Source organism: Chanodichthys erythropterus, chromosome 5 (assembly GCF_024489055.1).
Source record: "Chanodichthys erythropterus isolate Z2021 chromosome 5, ASM2448905v1, whole genome shotgun sequence".
Classification (NCBI taxonomy): domain Eukaryota; kingdom Metazoa; phylum Chordata; class Actinopteri; order Cypriniformes; family Xenocyprididae; genus Chanodichthys; species Chanodichthys erythropterus.
The window spans coordinates 31,334,441-31,356,640 of record NC_090225.1 but is presented as its reverse complement, the minus strand read 5'-3'; the positions used below and the strand labels follow the sequence as shown (position 1 = coordinate 31,356,640).

The following is a 22,200-nucleotide window of genomic DNA, read 5'->3' as shown; positions in this document are numbered from 1 at the left end:
GTTTAACCTTCGCCAAAAGACATAAATGAAAAAAACTTATTTTAACGACTGAATTTATCTGTTTATCGAATTTTAGAGAACTGTCGAATAGTACCCCTAAATTTTTAACCACAGGTTTACAAAAAGGGGTCAGCTCACCTAAATTTGACAGTTCAGGAAGAGCAGGACCACCGAACCAAACAAGCTCCGTTTTTCTCTCATTGAAGTTTAAAAAATTTGCTGTATTGTAATATTATATATTACATAAAGACCACATTTTCTCAAGTGCAAACAATTTTCTCAACTCGATTCAATTTGCTCTATTTGTTTAACACTAGAGCATACTGATGACGTTTTATTCTTCTATACTTGCATCGTATCCTACAATTCAATAGGTGTCATCATCGTACACTTTACATATAAGTTGTACCAAAATTTATTAGATCCATGTCGTACAGATTTGTAATGATCTTATAGGATTGCCAAAATTGTAGAGTCTGTAGCAGGCATTAGTGGCAGTCAACAGGTTTTCCAAGGCATGTCATCTGATACCATTTAAAGGCCTACCCACTGCTCTAGAGATCACTGAGGCACTGTTCCAATATGCTGTCTGGGACTTTAAAGACATGATGGAACAGATAATACTGTGGTCCACAGTTTGTTTCAAGTTTTTTTTTTCTCCCTCCTAGGTATGTCAATCAGCCTCTTTTCAGGATACTATCATAAAATGAATGTGCAGATGGAACACAAGATCCAGGAGATCAGGACATTCCTGCAGACATGCTGCCATCACCAGCAAAATAGTTGGATCCGCTTCCTTCCATGGGCAGAATATGCACAGAATTCCCTATATGCCAAACCACCACAGGCTTAACACCATTCTGCTTCCAGCCTTTCCTGTTTCCCTCGTCAGGAGAATCGTCTGATGCCATCAGCCACTGGTTCCAAGAGAGAGACAGGGATTGGGAACCTAAACACATTCAATGTACCAGCCCATGTAGAAGATCTGGCTCTCCACTTGGGATATCAGGCTTTGGCTGCCCTGCAAGAAGCCAAGTCCTCATTTGATTGGTCCATTCATCATAAGAGAACAAGTTAGCCATAGTTACATCCCCAATACAGAATCAATCCATCCTTCCATGTTTCACTTCTAAATCCTCACCGCTCTTCTCCTCCATCCGCAGAGTCTGTTAAGGCTGATGTTCCTCCTCAACTGTTGCTCCTGGAGGACAGTCCAGTATAGACTCTTCAGGACTTCCTAGATTCCCAGAGTCAGAGGGGTCATCTTGAGTACCTTGTAGACTGAATATGAATTGTCTTTAAGCTTCCATTAAGCAAGCCATAGACAACAATGTTCTCCGAGCTGTCTCTGGTTGCTTTCTAAGAATAATGTGTGTTTATTATGGACATGGTTAACATAGGACCTAGCATTGCATACAGTGTTGCAAGTCCGCGGTTTTCCAGGGGAATTGGGCTACTTTAACACTGTTGCCATGGGATGTTTTTCATGTCCATGGGTTGAAGTGACCCCAAATAACATGTGAAATAACATTTTACCAGGGAAACTCTGCCAAAAATGCAGATTTTACACCCCGGAACACATTTTTACCGGGGGATCCCCCTGAAACGTGTTCGGGCTAGTTTTGAGTAGCAATTGGGCAGGTTTTGTTGCGAAAACCTGGCAACCCTGATTGCATATAAATCTATAAATTATATACAGTATTTCTGCCTCATACTGTGATCAGAATCCACATGTTATTTCAAACTCTTGCTGGTTTTTGAAAGTCTTGAGTTTTGAAATGATGTTAGCTATGTATTGAGCATTGTTGCTGACCCTCTTCTAACTCATATAAACTCATTTGACCATGACGCACTTCAAGAACTCTTTGAACCAAGGTAATCGGAGTGCCACAAATCCCTGGCTTTCGGCCCAGAAGAAGCGCAATCAAGCATGCACTAGCATGCTCACTTTTGTCCGACAATGGAAACAACTGATAGCAAGTTGTCCAAACCCTGAGGCTACTAAGCATTATACAGGCATGGAGTTTTGCTTTTGGTGTGCTGTGCCTTTTTCACACATAGCTGTAATACTCATAATACCTTAAGGTTAATGTTCAGCACTATTATTACGTGGTGTGCAGGGTGTGTGCACGTTTGGATTGTGTGGTGTGTTGAGGTTTGAACTGACTAGACCGGTTGACTAGACTTGTTCAAAAGATTTGCCCGTAATCAAGAGTTGCATTTGTGAATCAGCATGGAGCAGCGAAAGAGCCTGATGTTCAGCAGTGTAAGAATCAATGTCAGTCTGTCAGTCAGTAAGGAAGCCCATCTCTTGAGTGCCTTTTGACTGAAGATATTATTGGAGTGAGTCTCTGCATTGAGAACTATTTGAGACTGACTTTTGTACCCTTTTTTGTTGATTTACACTCTTAGAGAATTTTCAGCCCTGTTTATTGTGTAGTGACACCAAATTGAGTTTAAAGCTCAAGGTTGATTTTTACATGTATGCTAGGGTATCTTTAGTATGTAATGTTGCTGTTTGAGCATGAAAAAGGTTTCCAAAGTCTCTCCAGCAGGAGTTCTTCTCTACATCAGTGTCAGTGTTTCTTAACTCCTGAAACGCCTCCATTGTAGTCTGGAGTTTCCTTCACAATATTCCTCATTTAAGTAATTAATACGCAGAATAAATTGGCGGGGCCTGGTTGAGTTAGTTAGTAGTGTGTTGAAAATGGTGGTTATGGTAAGGGGCGGGATATTTCCCAAACACCAATCACAACACACTGCTCCAGCCGACCAATCAGAGCACAGAAGGAGGGGCTTCATAGAGACAGGAACTAAACAGGGGTGCGTTTCCCGACACGAACTATGGTCGCAAGTTCCATCGTTACCAAAAGAGTTCAATGGGACTTACGAGCATGGTTCACCAACGATGCTTTTGGGAAACACCCCAGAGCGTTACTGACAGACTGGGAAGAGAGGAGCTGCAACAATGGAGAATATGGGGAGAATAATCAACATTCAAGCTATTCTAGTAGAGCCCAAAATAAAAACATCAAGACTGTGTAAAAGGGCAAAAATATTGCTGATTTAAACTCCTCAGAGCTTTAAACTCTGGCAAGCAATGTAAGCTGCTTAAATCTAATCTGAAATATTTGCTTTAAAAAAATTGTAGCTGAATTTGATTGTGGAAACTTGAGATTTACCATAAGTAGACTGACATGTGCTAGCAAGTGCTGTTAATGATAACCTGATTGCATTAAGGATTTAGGTAACTGGTAACTGATTAATGAAAACTCTCGTTGTTTGCTCACTCTCATGTCATTCCAATACTCACGTCTTATTTTCTTCTGTGGAACGCAAGAGGAGATGTTAGGAAGAATGTTAGCCTCACTCACCAATCAGTTTCATTGTATGGACAAAATTGACATTAAAAATGACTGGTGACCGAGGCTAACATTCTGCCTAACATCTCTCATAAGAAAAGAAGTCATAAGTATTGGAATGATGAACTTAAGTCCACAGGGGGCAATGGCAACTATATACTTCAGAGTATTGCTTTATATGACTCCACTCTGGAGTCAAGATTGTGAGCGTTTTGCAGGGTTTTCTCAGAGCATTGGTGTTCGGGAAGCTTTCCTTAAAGCACTGAGCCATTGTGCTACATATTCCCATAGACTCTCATGTGTTCCTCCATTGTGTCAATACAGTAAGGCAGAATTTGGCTTGCCGCACCCTGGGACTCATCAAAGCATTCAGCAAAATCCCCCTGAAGTAAATTCAGCTTCAGCTTCATGATGGTCATTGTTATTTGATCCATTTCATGTATCTGTGTTGAGCTGCTGCAGATTCTTGACATGCTCTTTGAAGAAGTGATGGTCGATTCTTGAACGAATTGTTCTTTTAAGCGGGAAACCAGTCAAACCGGTTTAAAGAATTGAACTGAATCAAAACTTTTAAAATGAACAAATAAAGAAAAGCTCTGTTCATGTTTAAATCAGTTCATGTGAGTTCAGTACTTCTACCTTAATATTATTAAGCAACGAGAATATTTTTGTGCGCCAAAAAAACAAAACGACTTTTCAACAGTATAGTGATGGGATTTCAAATCACTACTTACTTAATCAAAAACATCTTAATTTGTGTTCTGAAGATGAACGAAGGTCTTATGGGTGTGGAACAACATGAGGGAGAGTAATTAATGACATTATTTTCATTTTTGGGTGAACTAACCCTTTAATGCTTCAGTGAAGTCAAAGACCTAACAGTGTCTAGAGTTGTCATGTCGAAGTCTTTGGGCATCAGATGCCACTTTTTCAGCCAAACATCTCAGATTGTCCCTATATCCAGAATCTGCCCACCATCTCAAAAGAGATGTTATGATAATTTAATATTATTTAAATATAATTTATCCAAATTGACTTACAAATGAAGAACATGCCAAGCAATTTTCATAAGAGCAAACAATATTCATAACACACAATGTCAAGTTTAAAGGTAGGTTTGTAATTAATTTGCATAATGCCAGCCTCTGGTCTTCATTGGCTGAACAGCATCTCTTTGCTCCGCCCTCAATCACTGTAGTTGTGTCTGAGGCTGGAAGAGTTTGGTTTGCTTCACAAACCCAAACCCAAACCCTAACCTAACAGTCTAATGAGTTACTTCACATGATACTTATAACAGTATATTATAACTAGTAAATAACTGGTAAATTATAACTAGTAAAACAAAATAAAGTGTTGCCCTGCTTGGTAATATACTTGATCACTTTGTATTGGTGTGTTTTGTAATTTGCATTGGCTTCCAGTTAAATCACGTATTGATTTTAAGACTCTCGCATGGATTGGCCTCTTCTTATACATGTGACTTCAGCAAGCCCGTACACACCTCGTTCCCTGATGATTCTCTCTCTCTCAGCAGCCTTTAGCAGATTAAAATCTATGCATGAGAGAATTTCTTCTTCTGCAGCCCTAGGCTATGGCACACACTTCCTGTTACCGTCAGAAATGCTTCCACATTAAGCAGCGGTTAAAAAAAACATCTATTTAAAATAGCTTATTCATTATTTTATCTCTCACACCGTGTCTTTGTATCTCACAACTGCAACAATTTCTTGTTATTACAGATTTATATTGTGCAATTGTGATTTTATAGCATGTTATTTTATTATTATCTAACAATTACTTTATTTTGTATTGTCGGTTCCTTTCACTCATTGCAGTCGATGCATGAAAACACTGCAGATTTGCTCTGTAAAAGAGCCAAGGGTAAACAAAAACCAGCTCAAGTCTCGCTCACAACATGTGCGAAGTGAAATCAGTACAGTGGATCCCTGTCAGAGCAGAAATATGCACACAATGCACTTTGATTTTTACATTTTGGTCAAGTTGTATAGGGTCTTTTTTAGTATTTTAGTAAAGCATTCATAGGCTGACGGTGAGTTTGTGCCCGTTTGTCCAAACAATGAAAGAAAACGATTCATTATTAAAAACATTTTTTGCGCTAACCTAATGACAGAAACGACACACTGCAGCTCTAAGAGAACAGCTTGTAAGAATTATAATGATACAGGCAATCATTTACAACATATTGAGCATGATTTTTGGCAATAAGTTCACAGAGCTGCAGGTTCTTATCTATGGAAGCGTGTTTATACACGGAATAAAAAAAGGTAACTGCAGCCTTTAATCTTACAATTCTGACTTTTTCCATGCAATTGTGTGTTTATATTAGGAGAAAAAAAAGAGTCAAAATTGTGAGAAACAGTATTGTGAGAAAAAAGTCAGAATTACCTTTTTTAAATTTGCAGGTTGAATTGCAAGAAAAAACAGAATTGAGAGTTAAAAACTCACAATTGGAAGAAAAAAAAAGCCCAAATTGTTAGATACTCGGAATTGCAAAAAAAAAAAAGAAGCTAGAATTGCAAAAACTGAGAATTGCAAGAAAAAAAATTTATAGATGAAGAGTCACAATTAGTTTATACCTCAAAATTGACATTTTCCCTCTCAATTTCAAATTTATATTAGGAGAAAAGTCAGAATTATCTTTTGTAATTGGACGTTTATCTCGCAATTCTGACTTTTTTTCTTGCAATTGCAAGTTAATATTCTGAGAAAAAAGTCAGAATTGAGAGTTGCGAGAAAAAGCGAGAACTGCTAGAAACTCGGAATAAGAGAATTATGAGATAAAAAGTCAAAAGTACTCTTTAAATTGTGAGTTTATATTTTGAAATTGACATTTTTCCCCTCACAATTGCGAGTTTATATTCTGAGAAATGAATTGTGAGATAAACTTGAAATTGAGAAGAAAAAGTAAGAATTGAGAGATAAAAGCTATTTTTGATTCGGTGGCAGAAACAAGCTGGCCCGTCTCATCCTGATCACAAACCTCCCATTTATCTCCCTCTAACATATAAACAGCAAATCTTGTAAATTGTTTGCAATCACAATCCCAACATGTACTGACAGCACATCAACAATGGGACCGGTGTCAATCATGATGCGAAAATATGTAAGTAAAAGCATCAGATGTGACCCTCACCTGTAGCTCAAACTCATTCCTCATATAGCTGAGCCCAGATCTCTCTGGTTTGAGAGAACGAAAGGTGACACTGTGCTTCAGGATCACACGGAATCTCTGCTTCATAACTGTGCAGCTGGAATGACGACGTAAACGTTTAAGGATACAAAAAAAAAATGTGCCTTAGAGGCACAGACGAACTTGAACATTAATGATTTACTTTCCTAGTAACAAGGCTTTCCACAATTTTTATTGCACTGACACAGATCTATTTGCAGTAAATTATACACCTACAAACAGTGGCAGGTACAACATGGCATTGACACCTACAAGACACTATCCTCAGTGATGGATGATCTTTAGACAAACAATATAATCATGTATGCTACAACTGCAGACGTCTGCAAGACCACTGACTTGCTCATACTGTCGAGGCACATCTCAGATGAAATATCTCACTCTTAGAACATAGAACAAAGCTGATATTTACCATTTATATAACAATATAACTTAGTAGTCAGGTGTGGAGCACCTCGCGTTCTCCGTTTCAAGAAGGGGATCTAAGTCTTAACTTGGAGACTTCGTACACAGTTGAACCTACGTATGGATGGGACTACCGCCGAGAGCCAGAGAAGCTACGCTCCCACATCGCAGTGTCTTCGGGTTCACGTTCTCCTCAAAAGTTCTTGCGGTCGATTGACTAAAGCTTCTCGCAACGTTTCCTCGGGTCAATGTTGGCATGAAGGTTGGGTAAACATTAAAGGCAAATGCTCGACCTTTAGAAACAGAAGTCAACGCATATTAGTGTAATACGTGTCTGATAAAACAAAAAGATACCCCTCTCGCTTCGATCCCCCATTCTCCGCGTGATACTCGCGTCATCGTAAGTCGGAAAAAAATGATATAGCTTTAAGGAAGCAAAATGAAAACTTAAAAAAAAAAACAAATACAGACAAAAAGTCCCTCTATTTCTTGCTACGCAGGCGTTTGGAGTGACGCGGGAGGTCCGAGCACTTGCGGGGCCGTTTGAGACACAGGCCGTTCTCGCCCTCGGCGGCTGCGGAGGCGGCCAGGCTCGCGGCGGAGGAGGTGGAGGACACGGCCGCCGCGGGGGTGGAGGAGGAGCTGGAGGCGACCGCAGGAGCTCCGGCACCCACCGCACTGTCCATCAGTTCCCTGAGCTTGTGCTCCAGCTCGGCCAGCCGCGCGTTCTGCTCCCCGATCACCTGCGACTGCTCCAGCAGCTTCTGCTCCTGGTCCTGCAGCTGCTTCTGCTGCTCCAGCTGCTTCACGCGCACCTCCTGCATCTCCCGCCGCAGCGCCGCCATGGACGCCCCGTTCACCTTCACCTGCTGCTGCACCTTCGTCATCTCGGAGCGCGACGGAGTGTTTTTGGCCAGCAGGGACATGGTGGTCAGAGAGGTAGAGGGACCGGCCACTGCGAGAGAGAGGGGCGAGACAGAGCCATATGGATTAAAAACACTGCCGTTTAAACGGTTTAACCCATCATCACCCCCTAAATATGGAGAAAAAAAATATTAAGGTGTAAAAAAAAGTTGTAAAATTTAACAACTGTAAAGCAAATATTTTATTTTATACTAAAACATTTTTTAATAATAATTTGGACTAAAATTGGTAGAAAATTAATAGGGCTGGGTATTGTCAATTTTCATGATTCGATTACTATTCACGTTTTCGATTCGATATTGATTATTTTGGATGTTGCATTTCAGTTTCAGTACATGGCATTTTATTTTGAAAAACTTGAAAAAACTAATGCTGTAAACTACACGTGAGAGTCAGCTGGTGCTACTATAATAATATTGAAGGTTAAATTAACTTATTTATATACAAACACTTAAATTACACTCAATGATGTTTTTATTATAAATAACATTTAGAATTACATAATCATATTTCTACTCCAACTCATTTTTTTTTTATATAAACATTTAAATCGCGGCTGTCATAACTGATTTATTCAAACATGCATTAAATATTGAAGAACATTATAATGAATATGTAACGGTGCATAGCTATATTTATCTTTCTAGAGTTCACTTTTCTAGCTGACTAATGAGTTTATGGTCACTGAATGTGTTTTTCGGAGGTAAATGTGACGTTACGTGACATTTAAGCTGTTTTATTGAGTCTTTCCGAGGTTGAAGCACTGATTGAGCGATTACACAAGACATGATATGGATCTCAGTAAGTTGTACTGTATATTTTAACATACCTTCAGATGTTCATGTTTATTTCGCTGTAACTGGTATTAAAGCGGAGGAGAGGATGATCACATGCTTCTCTTTAACTGAGGCGCTAAAGCGATCCGTCACGCCACATTAAACAGCGTCAAAACGCTATTTATTTTCTGAATCTCATAATAAGATGGACGTCATTTGAAATCTGAGACTTTGATTCATATAAAAAGTAACAAAGATTATTGTGATTTATTGGATGGGAGGAGCTACATATTCTGCTCATTCATCAACTGAAAACAGACCAGACTAATCGATTCTTGGGATTTAAGGATCAATATCGGTTCATAAAAATGAGAATCGATTAAAATCTAGAAATCAATATTTTTTACCCAGCCCTATAAATTAAAGCCACGTCTAACAAATCTGTGTTCCAAATTATGATATTAATTGATATCACAGAAATTAAGGTTCCGGTGGGATTGTGTGTAGGCGCTTTACCAAAAATAGCCACCGGGTGACAATTACAATGGTTTTTGACATGTTATAGTCACAAATTAATACATTTCTGTCACTTCTTTCACAAAACAGCCAAATATTGAACCTTGAGTCTCAGACTTTTCCAATAATATGTGTTCTGTCAAGATTTAGAAAAGGTTTTGATTATAAAATACTGTAGTGGAGTAAAGTTTTGTAATATTTAAACATGACAACGCCCACTGGGGGAGGAGCCTGCTAAAAGATTTTAAAGTACCATTTCCATGGTATGTCCAATACCACGCAATGTCCAGTTTCAAAATGGATTTCACAGGATGAATTTTGAGTGTTTATGCTTTCGAATGATACCGAACTTATGATACTTACTAAAGGGTTAGTTCACCCAAAAATGAAATTTGTCATTAATTACTCCCCCTCATGTCATTCCACACCCGGGTCATTCATCTTCAGAACACAAATCAAGATATCTTTGATGAAATCTGAGAGGTTTTTTATATAAGCAATGAAATTACTACATTCAAGCTCCAGAAAGCTACTAAAGACATCCTTAAAACAGTCATGTGACTGCAGTGGTTCAACCTTAATGTTATGAAGAGATGAGAATACTTTTTGTGTGTAAAAATTAAACAAAAATAACGACTTTATTCAACAAATTCGTCTCTCCCCTGTCATTCTGCTACGCTATTGTCGTTGTAGCGCTTCCAGGTTCTATGTCCGAACGACGACTCATTATTGGCCGACACTGGTCACGTGGTCAGCATGCGTATGATGCTGAAGCCGGCATTCTGGCGTAAACACAGAAACGCAGCACTGCGCCAACTGCTTAACAGACTGACAGAGAAGAGAGAAAAATTGTTGAATAAAGTCGTTATTTTTTTGTTTTTGTGCACAAAATTTACTCTTGCCACTTCTAACATTAAGGTTGAACCCCTGCAGTCACATGACTGTTTTAACGATGTCTTTAGTACCTTTCTGGACATTGAAGGTGGTAATTACTTTCCTTTCAATTGAGTATAAAAAAACCTCTTGGATTTCATCAAAAATATCTTAAACTGTGTTCTGAAGATGAACGAAGGTCTCACAGGTGTGGAACGACATAAGGGTGAGTAATTAATAACAGAAATTTAACTTTTGAGTGAACTAACCCATTAAGAGAAAGAAAAAAGTAGTGGTATTTTTGGAAAACGATCCAGAAGAAAGCCAGGGTCGACTTCATGCTCTGCTTACTGATCAACTGCATGAACAAAACTGTGGCATTTAGTGTCAGAGAGAAATTAAAAATTAACTGCGCAGGACTGCGTTTCTCAAAAGCATCTCAATGATCTCTAAGATCAACTTAACTCACAATGCTTTTGAGAAACATAGCACAGATCAGATAGTTGACGTCTGGAAATTATTCTTGAGATTCAAATTCCTTTCAGTTTTAAGGTGATTTCCAGGGATTTTCCAAACAAATACTGTTTGGAATCATAACTATAGCAGTCAATATTTGAAGTGGATCAAAACCTTTCATCAAAGTTGTCCCAAAACCACCTTCTTTGGACAACTTAGTTCTTTTTTGATCCACTTCAAAATGTTGTCTACTGTATATCAAGCGTTTATGGCTGCAACCAGCTTTATCTAGTGTGGACTGTGGATACTTTTGGAATAGAGAAGCTCATCTATGCCTCAAGGTCTAAGGTTAAAGTCTCGTTTGTTTTCACTACTATGGAGAGATTGGATCGAGTATATATTCCCTATCTGACCAGATTCTGTTCAGCGGAATAAAATGAAGACGAACTATAAAGCGGCAGACATTAGCTGAAGGTTGGGTTAATGATGTTTTGGTTGTGGGTTTGTTTGATTGTTGGGCGTTTTTTATGTTTTATTCTTTTTGACTTTTTTTTCCATGTAGGAAATGTATAAGATTTATCTCCGATAAGGGTATAAATGAGATCCTTTAGTAATAAGTGGTTAAATATTGTAATGCAATTAATGATGGCAACAAACTGGTTTGACGTCATTTCGAACAATATCAGGCCAAAACGAAGTTCATCAGCCTGTCCATAAAGTTCTCTCTGGCTGGTAAACAGCTCAGGACTATCATTGGTCCGGGGCGATGACGTAATAGGTGGGTGTGGCTCTGAGGCCCCGCCTTCTTTGAAGTGTAAATCATCTCTGGTCATTTCTTCTGTTCAGACGTGAGTAAACATTATACACGTTTACATATTCATCTGAACGTGGACGCCGTCAGGATGTTCGCTATAAGTTTATCGATGATGAAGCATTTTACATTGCTTTTTTCTGTATTTCCCTATATTTTCTATTGAGCTTTTGAATAAATAAATAAAAATAATAATTTCAAGGTCAGTTAGGTGAAACTCTTTAAATGACAGTCGTACCCGGAGCGGATCCTATCAGGCGTCCGGAGAGATCGGCACCGGGAAGCCTTTTCTTCAGGATGGGAACAATCTTCTCATCAAAGTACTCCATGGCCATGGAGGAAATGTCCCGCAGCTCCTGAAGCACCTCATGCGCTCGCTGCGGAGCACGTGTGGAGTTGACATACCGCAAAACACGATAAATCTCATCGATCACCTACAGGAGGCAGATTGGGGAGAAGAAAAAAACAATCACATGAGTTTTTTAATTAATAAAGAGCAAATCAACAAATTGATGCTATGCAGTTGCTAGGGTGTTGCTAGGGAAGCATGTTTCTAATTCAAGTTTCTAACATGAATTAACACATTGATAGCATGTTTAACTCTTTTATAAGGCAGGGGGCGCTATAAAGCCTGCGGAAAGAGTACAGAATCTCTGGATCAAAACAGGCAAAAAAGGAGCAGAAACAAGCAATAAAAGCATTGATTCTCAGCTTTTTGTTCAAAATGTTTTTTTTTTTTTTTTTATGAAACTCACCCACATTCAAGTGTTGATAAAAATGCATGAAGCTAGAATAACATTTTTGTTGTTTGAAAGCAGAGGCTCTGTTCTTTCTTTCGATATATTGCATGTTCAGATGTTCATACAATAAAATATTCTGTGAAAATTTTGTTAAATTATTAAAAATGCTGGTGGTGGCTAAGCTCAAACTTCTCAGGTACCTTCAGGACACGCCGATGATGATCCTGATGTGTCATTTTTTAACAGATATTGCAATTTATGATAATTTTCAAAATGGTGGGCCAATGGTTCATCTGATCCTAGCAAAATTGGTATCCACGTGTTCAGCTTGATATAAAGAATCCATAGACACCAAGATCACGATTCTGACAAACTATTCAAAAGTTAAGAGCAAAAATAGCCTTTTTTTTTTTTTAGTTCTCTTGACCTGTAGGTGGCGCTGTTCCCAAACTAGGCATGGACCCTCAGATCATGGCTCTGATGAAGCGTTCCAAGCTCCATTACTATTGATCAAAGTTTTGCCGAGATCAGCCTCTGAACCAATTTTGGGTTGACATCATTGAGTTTGTGACATCATCATTCTGTTCAGTCATTTGTGTATGGCTCGGACTGATCATCTCAGCCAATTTTAGTAAGAATTGGACAAAATGGCCACTGCTGTGATGGGTGGAGTCTTGATCATCATGAAGAGAGGAATCAGCTGTAATAAGTTTAATTTTTCTGTATCAAAGTACTGAAAAGTTTGAAAAGTGAATTTTTGAACTGGTGGTGGCGCTATAGAGTTGGCCCTAGAGACCCCAAAGTTGGTCAGATTACTATTCATTATCATCTCTACAAGTGTGCCAATTTTCATCATTTTGCCATGTTCTGTTCATAGGGCTGCCATAGACTCCCATTGGGGGGGAATAATAGTAAAGATTAAGAATACTAACGGAAACAATAGAGGACTCTAAACATAGACCTTTAGTTTCACTAATAATAGTCCAAAACTTCTGTTCATACAGCACTTACCAACTAATGCCATTTTCTTAAAAACAGGGCAATTAAGAGCATTTGTGGAAAAACAGCCATTGGAAATCAGAGGTTTAACTGAAGCCCACAAGAGCTCCTCCATTGATCCTCCAGTGTCATTACTGAAGCAGACTGGACTCTCATGTTACATTAACCTAGTTCTGCTTATTAAAGTCAAGAGTTGTCAAATTTGCACAATTTATGACACCTGAAAAATTGGAAACTGCACTTGAAACCCTCTTTAACACAGAAGCATTCCCTCCAAACCAAACTAGTGATTTTTCTGACAAAAACTGACTGCAAATCAAAGAGATTTAGGTTTGCTGTGCGTGTTGTAGGGCTTTTCCCAAACAGTTTGATTATTCTGTCATATACTGAGAACTAACATTGAGATAAACATTGCTGAGACACCCAGACAGAAAAAAGCAGAAAGTCACACTCCTCCACCAACAAAAAGAGTTGCGTTTTAAGGGTTGTTTCAAATCTCCTAAACCAGCGAATCACATCACTGTTCTACCATCACACAATGACAAATACTTCTGATTTGCATTCCCTGCTTCAGGCCTAATGCCACTCATGCTTTTGCATAATCCCTTTTTGAGTTTTTGCATTTCCTCAAGAAAAGTTTCTTAACTACGACACACCCTACAAGATTACCACAATTACAGCGCTCTTTATAACTCTGTTAGATTACTGTCAGATGACTAAAGATGATGCAGATGCACGCCTGGTGATTGCTTCAGATGAACCCTTCACTGTCGTGCGAACGAACCCTTTCAGGGCGCGAGCTAAAGGCTCACTGTTTTCAACACACACACTCCTGTCAGATTTACACATCATTGGAGGTTTGCATCTGCTGACAGTGTGGAGCTTTAACTCTTTCTCCACCAGCGTTGATTAACCAACAGCAGCATTTCTGAACATATTCACAAGAATATTTTGTTGTGTGAATATGCAAGCAGTCAGTATAACAAAAGACAGAACAGAGCTTCTGCTTTTAAACAAACAAACAAACAAAACAAAACACTTGACTGTGGGCAAGTTGCATAAAAAAAGCTTCACAGTCGTTTCCTCTTCATGGGTTCAACATTACAGTAACGCTAGGAAGTTTTGATTTATATGCTGTTGAATGTTTAATGATCACATTATTTTACAACTTCTGGTTTGCACAGATCATCATCTTCACTTGTTTTTGGATCCAGTGATGCTGAGAACTATTTCATAAGATGCGTAACAGCGCCTCCTACCGCATAACAGTGAAAACACAGATTGCTAGAAAAACTTCTCAATAGTAAGGAAAGAGTTAATAGTTTTTATCATTTTGTTTCTACAAAAACATCTCAAAGTCTGGACAACTCAATTAAATTCATATGCAAGCAGTCATTAAAGGGATAGTTCACCCAAAAATGAAAATTTGATGTTTATCTGCTTACCCCGAGTGCATCCAAGATGTAGGTGACATTTTTTCTTCAGTCGATCACAAATGATGATTTTTAACTGCAACCGCTGCCCTCTGTCATTCAAATAATTGCAGTAGATGGGAACTTCTTCTATAAGAGGGAATAAACCTTGCTTAGACAAATCCAAATGAAACCCTGCGGCTCGTGACGATACATTAATGTCCTAAGACACGAAACGATCGGTTTGTGCGAGAAACCGAACAATATTTATATCATTTTTTACCTCTAATACACCACTATGTCCAACTCCGTTCAGCTTCCAGTGAGTGAGGTCAAAAAACGCGTTGTGATGACGGAAGTGATGTCTCGCCCATATACTTCAATGAACGCAAGACATCACTTCTGTTGTCAGAGCGCGATCAGACCTCACTAGCCGGAAGCTAAACGAAGTTGGACATAGTGGTGTATTAGAGGTAAAAAATTATACAATAATGTTCGGTTTCTCACACAAACCGATCGTTTCGTGTCTTAGGACATTAATGTGCCGTCACGAGCCGCAGGGTTTCATTTGGATTTGTCTAAGCAAGGTTTATTCACTGTTATAGTTGAAGTTCCCATCTACTGCAATTATTTGAATGACAGAGGGCAGCGGTTGCAGTTAAAAATCATCATTTGTGATCGACTGAAGAAAAAATGTCACCTACATCTTGGATGCACTGGGGGTAAGCTGATAAACATCAAATTTTCATTTTTGGGTGAACTATCCCTTTAAGAAAGGGGTGATTGATTCTGCTTTAAAACATCAAAATAAATACGCCTGGGAATATTAGGTTCATTAAGTACTGACCAAACCCTGATTCTCATGCTCGTTATTTCATGCTCATGAATCTCCCTTCATTAAAAACTGACCACAGACAACATCTATTAATGACCATCCATCTCAGCTGACTAATGACTGGATCAGTTCCACTGAAGTTGTAGGAATTTTATTGCAAAAATTACTAAAAATGACTGGTTTTCTCACAATCAGAAATGCTGTTTGCAGTGAAAACCCATCAATAATCATATTTAAAATTATTTATCAGTAATAGCAGTACAATGACCTGTAAATATTTTAGTGCATAACAACTGAATATGCATTATGCATGCAAATGCTACGCTCTGGGTAAATATTACTTCAAATATAAAAATTAAAAATAAAGTAGTTTGACACTTAAGCCACAAATAATCCGAACATTAGAGCTGTGAATTGATTCATTTTCTTTAATGTGATGCAGCTCAGGGTTATTGTAGTTATTTAAAACCAAAACTAATTTCTTTACTTGAAATAAAATAAACCAAATGCAACAGCTGAAAAGAAACATTATGTCTTACAGTAATTATGTGCTATCATATGTTTGTTATTCTAATGAGGAATGAGATGATTTTTGGACATCAATTCTATAAATGTCCATTTATGGATTGCACAGATATAGTCAATATAGGCATTTTCAACTAATTAAAGAATAAGTATATATAATGGACAGAATATCACAATCATATTTGATTTAGACCTGCTTCAACTGCAGTCAGCATGAAAGCACATTCACTTTCTTTAATGATGAAAGTAACTTCTAATTAGAGCTGCATAACTCTGGATAAAACTGAAAATCATCCATAAAGACTTGAACAAATCTCTTGAATGAACAATTCAATGACTCACTTAAAGACTTCACATGATTCATTACTGGATGAATCAGTGTTTGAATGAATGATTTGATGCCAATTACACATTTTTAACAGCCACTTGTCGCCACCTACTGGTGTAACGATACAGTCTTTATTTTCAAAAGGTGATTTACTCTATTTTGATTGCTACAGTAGACATCAGTGTTTATATCTCAACTATAAACTTTTATCCCAGTACTTCTGTGATCATGTGAATGATTGTAAGACAGAAATAATGATACTGTGTGGCTGACAAGCTTTTTCATCCTTATACAGGACAACAGCTCTCTCTGGATCAGAACACAGATCCGAACGTTCGCTGTGATCCTACAGAGCCCAATCGCTGTCATTTAGGAATAAGATGGCGAGGGTGTTTGACTCGAGATCGCAATCTTTTAGCGTCTAATCCTAATTGCATGTAGCAAACAAAGCAGAAATGCACATGTACCTTTCCAGGAATAAAGCAGCAGAGATTTGAATCCACATATTTCATGAAGGTCATGTTCAGCAGCGACAGGCGCGTCTCCACCGCCGCCAGTATGTCTGCGTGACGCGCCAATGAGTGATTCCTCCGCTCCGATTCCCTCCTGAGACATCAAAGAATTCGTCAAAAATGCACATCACTAGAGGAACTGATACTTGAAGTGACAGCGAAATAAAGACACTTTCAGCCTTTGAGAGGGCCTTCGGATCTGAATATGAACCAATAACTCACATGAACATTGATTCGGGAAAGAAGCCGGTTATATATGCAGGGAATGACCAGCTTTACATCATGTGCACCACTAATGTGATCATTTCCAGTGGACTTAATCACAGTGTAAGATTCAAACCTCGTCACTCCCGTTTACTGATTATTCACCAAGAACTGTGGTTATTTGCACTGCCATTATCGGTATATAGTATATACGCAGCACAGATGATGATCTCACAGTAAGTGTGTTACTGGACACTGTTTGAATCTACTTGCATCAGGTGTAAATCACATTTCTGTGGGCTTACTGGATTTTTGGCTGACGCTCCTAAAAGTGTCTCCATTCTGATGTGTTCGACCATCAATATACGGTATTATGTTCATGTCATGCAACACTGTCAACATGAACTCAGTTTAGCAGCCCAAAAATGTGACGCCTTCTTTACCGCTATGTTAACATGAAAAGGTCATTCGTGTTCGTTCACTGGAGTGGAACAGATGCCATTAAAGTCTTTAAACGGCTGATTATTGTGATTTAAGTCGACATACGCCACATATTTTATTGCGATTACGAGCTTAAATGCACCAACATGACCAAAATATGGTGTATATGTGAGGTAAAGTTTAAATCTCATTTGACTTCACTGACACTGTATGAGGACAAAGCTAGAACTGAATTGAGGTGAATGATGACACTGTCATCTTCTATAGAGCTGCTATACAGTTTCATAATTAACCCTTTCACACCAAGAACTTTAACTATTAAGATATTATTATATTTTAGAACTTTATTTTTATCATTATAGTTAACGTCCTTGATGTGAACACTGTTATCTTCCTGTTTATTACTGAGAAGCTGCTTTGAAACTATCTGCGCTAGAGAAATACAGGTGGTGATTTAATTTGACTTGTATAAAAGCAAAATCCTCTCATTTCCCAAAGAATGAGGGCATGATAGCGTCTGTGATGGTTCACTCGCTCTCACGTCGTTCCAAACCTGTTTGACTTTCTTTCTTCAGCGAAACACAAAGAAAATATTTTGTCGTCTCGTTTTTTTCGCCCATATTCGGTTACCAAGACTTTTTCAAAATATCCTCCTTTGTGTTCTGCAGAAGAAAGCCTTACGTGAGGGCGTGTAAATAATGACAGAACCTGATCTGGTCTCAAGCGTTAACGAAGAGGTTTTCAGAGGTCAATGTGACGCGTCTCACCTCGGCAGCTGGGCTTTGACCTGTTTCTGGCACAGGCTGTGATAGCGCTCCACTTTCAGGAAGCCTTGATTGAGCATGCGCTGACAGATCACATCCATGCGCTTACACACCTGCAACAAGAGAAAAGTTGTGTCTCAAATGACGCACCATACGCACTGTTAATATGCACTCTACTGTCTAGTGCATGACTGTTACAAGGTGTTTTGATAGTCTGACAGATCTCTACACAGAGCATGTAATTACAGGGTTAGTTCACTTCTGAATTAAAATTTCATGATAATTTACTCTCCTCCATGTCATCCAAGATGTTCATGTCTTTCTTTCGTCAGTTTAAGTATTTGTTTTGTTTATAAAATGGCCGATGTTTCTCTAGATGAGACTCTTATTCCTCGTCTGGGATCATGTAGAGCTCTTTGAAGCTGCACTGAAACTGACATTTGGACCTTCAACCCGTTGAACCCCAGTGAAGTCCACTATATGGAGAAAAATCCTGGAATGATTTCCTCAAAAACATTCATTTCTTTTCAACTGAAGAAAGAAAGACATGAACATCTTTAATTAAATTATCAGGAAATTTGAATTCAGAAGTGAACTGATCCTTTAATCCCAGTTATCATCGTTCTAAACCATCATAAAAACACAACAAACTTCTAAATTACAATTGTGAAATGTTCCTTTACCCGGGGTTGAAAGTGTACCTATAAATAAGTGCATCAATATTAAAAATGCATTTTGGGGGGAATTTGTGAACACACTACAAAGCAGCACAGAATAGTGCACAAGAACACAAAACAGGACGCGGCTAAACTCCTCCGACATGCACATATCAGCGTTCCTGAACAGAACACTGTAGCTCAAGATGTGACCCAGATCGGTAGTTTTCAACCTGGCCTCCACAGAAGTTTTTGAAAAACGTGAAATTAAAATAAATGAATAAATCAGATTAAAATAAATAATTAAAATATCTTGAAACTAGATTACATTAACAGTACAGAAGCAAATTGAGTAGAATAAAACTTAATGTAATACAATATTCTCTAAATAATGATTGACACTGCAGTATATAGTACCTCACATCTATATTATTAAATATTCATCCCATCATAAGCATTCGACAGGAGGTTTTGTGTTTAAAATTGTTCATTGAAAACAGGTCAAAGACGAAAAAGGGTTTTCAAGCATAAGTGTAATACAGCTTTGAATTGTTGTTGTTCAGTATATCAGAATGGGTCCTGTTTCATTACTTTATGTTTAAGCAAAAATCAAATCTCTTTTTTACCAACACATTCACTGACATGTCATTCGGTGTAACAATGAATCTTGTCAGGCATATTTACAACAAAACATTTATTTAAGCCATATTAAAGACTAATTTCTTATAATTTTACATTTTTAAACTTCGCTATTATCCTAAGTTTTGCCCATTTGTCAGCAATAGTTTTTTACTTGTTTAAAATGCAATAAAATATAGTATGCTCACTTATTCTTTTAAATATTTTAATACGTACAGGTCAGAATGTGTATGTGACAAAGGAACATTATTTCACCCACATTATGACATTTTATTCTCCCAAAACTTATTTAAACCTTAAAAGTAGATGTTTAACTAACATTTAATGTGCTTTCTATGTGCATAAAATCACTTTTGTAAATGTATATTGATGCAGACATCTAAATGTGTTTGACCCGTGATCTGATGTACAACAAATGAACCTCAATCTAATGTTTTGTAATCAAGTACAACAGGAGAAATGATAAAGTACAGTAAACCAGAGGAAGCTCTGCAGAGACACGTTCAGATTCACAGGGTGTGTCTGAAATCTCACCGAGACTAAACATGCGTCTGAACTGCTGCTGAAGAAGTCAGCTCATTAGTGACACTTCCAGTGACTTCTTTGAGTAGAGGAATAAAAAAATAAACCCATAAAAACTGTATCTATAGAACGGTAAAGTCAAATAAAAAGTAGGGTTGTGCCGATGGACGATATCATTGTCCATCGTGATGCCACGCCCCCACCCCGCCGCGAGTCGTGCATACCATCCACCCTAAATAGTACTGAATATTACTAATGTCACATACTATTTAGGATGGATAGTATGGACATTGGGACACACTAATCCTAGTCTCGTCTGTAGACTATAGTTAACCTAAAATCTTTGCAGGAATTGCTCTGTAAATTAAATTGAGAATATAACTAATGCATATATGCTATTTACTGCAGTCTATGCCAGAGACGTGACGAGTGTTAGTCTGTGAAAATACAGTGTCAGGCGTTTGATCTTTTCTTTTTTACTGTACATTTAACTTAAAATATTTAACTTTGTACAAGAAAACAGCCCTTATTAATGAATTATTAGTAGCCTATGGTGCTCATTGTGACAAACTGCACTGAAGCGGCAGTGTAAGATATAAACCCTGAATTCAGCCAACGTCAATTAACTTTAGTCTGGTTAATAAATACTGCCCACTCTCATCAGGTCTAAATCCAGAAAACTGCCATATAGGTGAAGCAGTACCCGCTTCAGCAACCTTTACCAACGCCATTATCAACTCTTTATGTGGAAGGATGCCACTTTTTTTCATGTGCAACCTATTGGAAAGCCCGGATGACAAAATTATAGTTAAAAAGAAAAAAATATTTATGTAAAGAGATATATTAAAATAAAAAGTGCTTAAAAGTGCACAACTCTTCTTACGTGGAAGAAAGCTACTTTTTCCTCCTTACGTGCAACCTATTGGAAAGTGCGGATGAGTCATTAGTTGGGAAATAAAATAAAATAACTAATAATAATTACATAATAATGAAATTTCATGCCCAGTTTAGGGGACATCGCCCAACCCTAATAAAAAGTCAGTCATTCATCAAATACATCAATTACATTGTTGACTTAAAAGACTACCATATGGAAGCTTGTTTCCACCACAGAATAATAAGAAAGATAACTGCACATTTAATTTATCCCACAACTGCGAGTTTATATCCCAAGTTATAAACGGAATTCTGACGATTTTTCTCGGAATTCCGAGTTCACATCTCAGTTAATAATATGACAGAATAAAATGAAGGCAAATGCAACTTTTTCATCTCACAATTCTGACTGTTTTTCTTGCAATTGAAAAAGTTTCTCTCACACAAGTCGGACTCGTTTATATCTCACAGTTCAGACTGAGAAAAAGGGCCAGAATGGTGAGATGAACGGGTCGCAGCTGCAGTGTTTATTCGGTGTGGATCCAGAATCCGCAGGCTCGGGCCCGGGATCAGAGATCCGCAGCCGCTCACTGCAGTCCCGCTCATTGTTTCCTCACCAGCCGCAGCAGGCTGATCTCGTCGTACGACAGGAAGTTCAGGATGGTCTCGATCGCCACGATCGGCAGTCCCAGCAGCGCGTTGTTCTGGTGCGGCTGCTCCGGCGCGGGAGAGGGGAGCCGCGGCGACACCGAGTCCGAATCCAGCGGCGCGACTCCTCCGTCAGAGCTCACTGCAACAGCCGCCATCTTCTCCGAGCTCCAGACCACAGGACGTGACGACACACAACTGAGCTCACGGGCCGGAAGTGAGGGGGACTGCAGGCTCATGACGTGGAACATAAACAAAATATACATTTATAATAACACCAGGGGATTATGCAAAAGTTTCTGGAGAAATATCCTCTAAAGTCTGCATGCTGCTCAGATCTCAGGAAAGAATTAACATTCAACAATGGTCCCCATCTACTATAATTAACTGTGTTTTTTCTCTTAATTAAAAAAAAGAGAGTTATTTCAAAGAAATATTATATGTTTGCCTTATAGGCTATTTACTCTTATTGGAATCGGTTGACAGACAATATTGCTTGGAAAGAGGCTTCTACCTAATCAATATTTAATTACAAACAAAGTCAAAGAGGTTTCATTCAAACGATTTACCCAGTGAAGCATTACCTTGTAAAATTTAAAAATGATTATATTGACGTTAAATGCACTTTGCCCTGAAACTGTGATTCATCTGCGTGTAAGACAGTTTTGGCGAAATATTTGTGATTTTATAGCAGGGATGGACAACTCCGGTCCTGGAGGGCCAGTGTCCAGCAGAGTTTAGCTCCAACCCTAATCAAACACACCT

General features: G+C 38.4%; 1 protein-coding gene across 1 annotated transcript; it reads right to left on the bottom strand.

Annotated features, from left to right (window-relative positions):
* Positions 1-6,583: 6,583 nt before the first annotated feature.
* fbxo28 (F-box protein 28) lies at positions 6,584-21,614 on the bottom strand. Its single transcript, XM_067386896.1, has 5 exons — positions 21,405-21,614; positions 18,098-18,207; positions 16,641-16,779; positions 11,573-11,768; positions 6,584-7,933 (listed from the first exon to the last, which is right to left on the bottom strand). Exons 1-5 carry the CDS (start codon positions 21,591-21,593, stop codon positions 7,461-7,463), a joined length of 1,107 nt encoding a protein of 368 aa, XP_067242997.1. The 5' UTR covers positions 21,594-21,614; the 3' UTR covers positions 6,584-7,460.
* Positions 21,615-22,200: the final 586 nt, after the last annotated feature.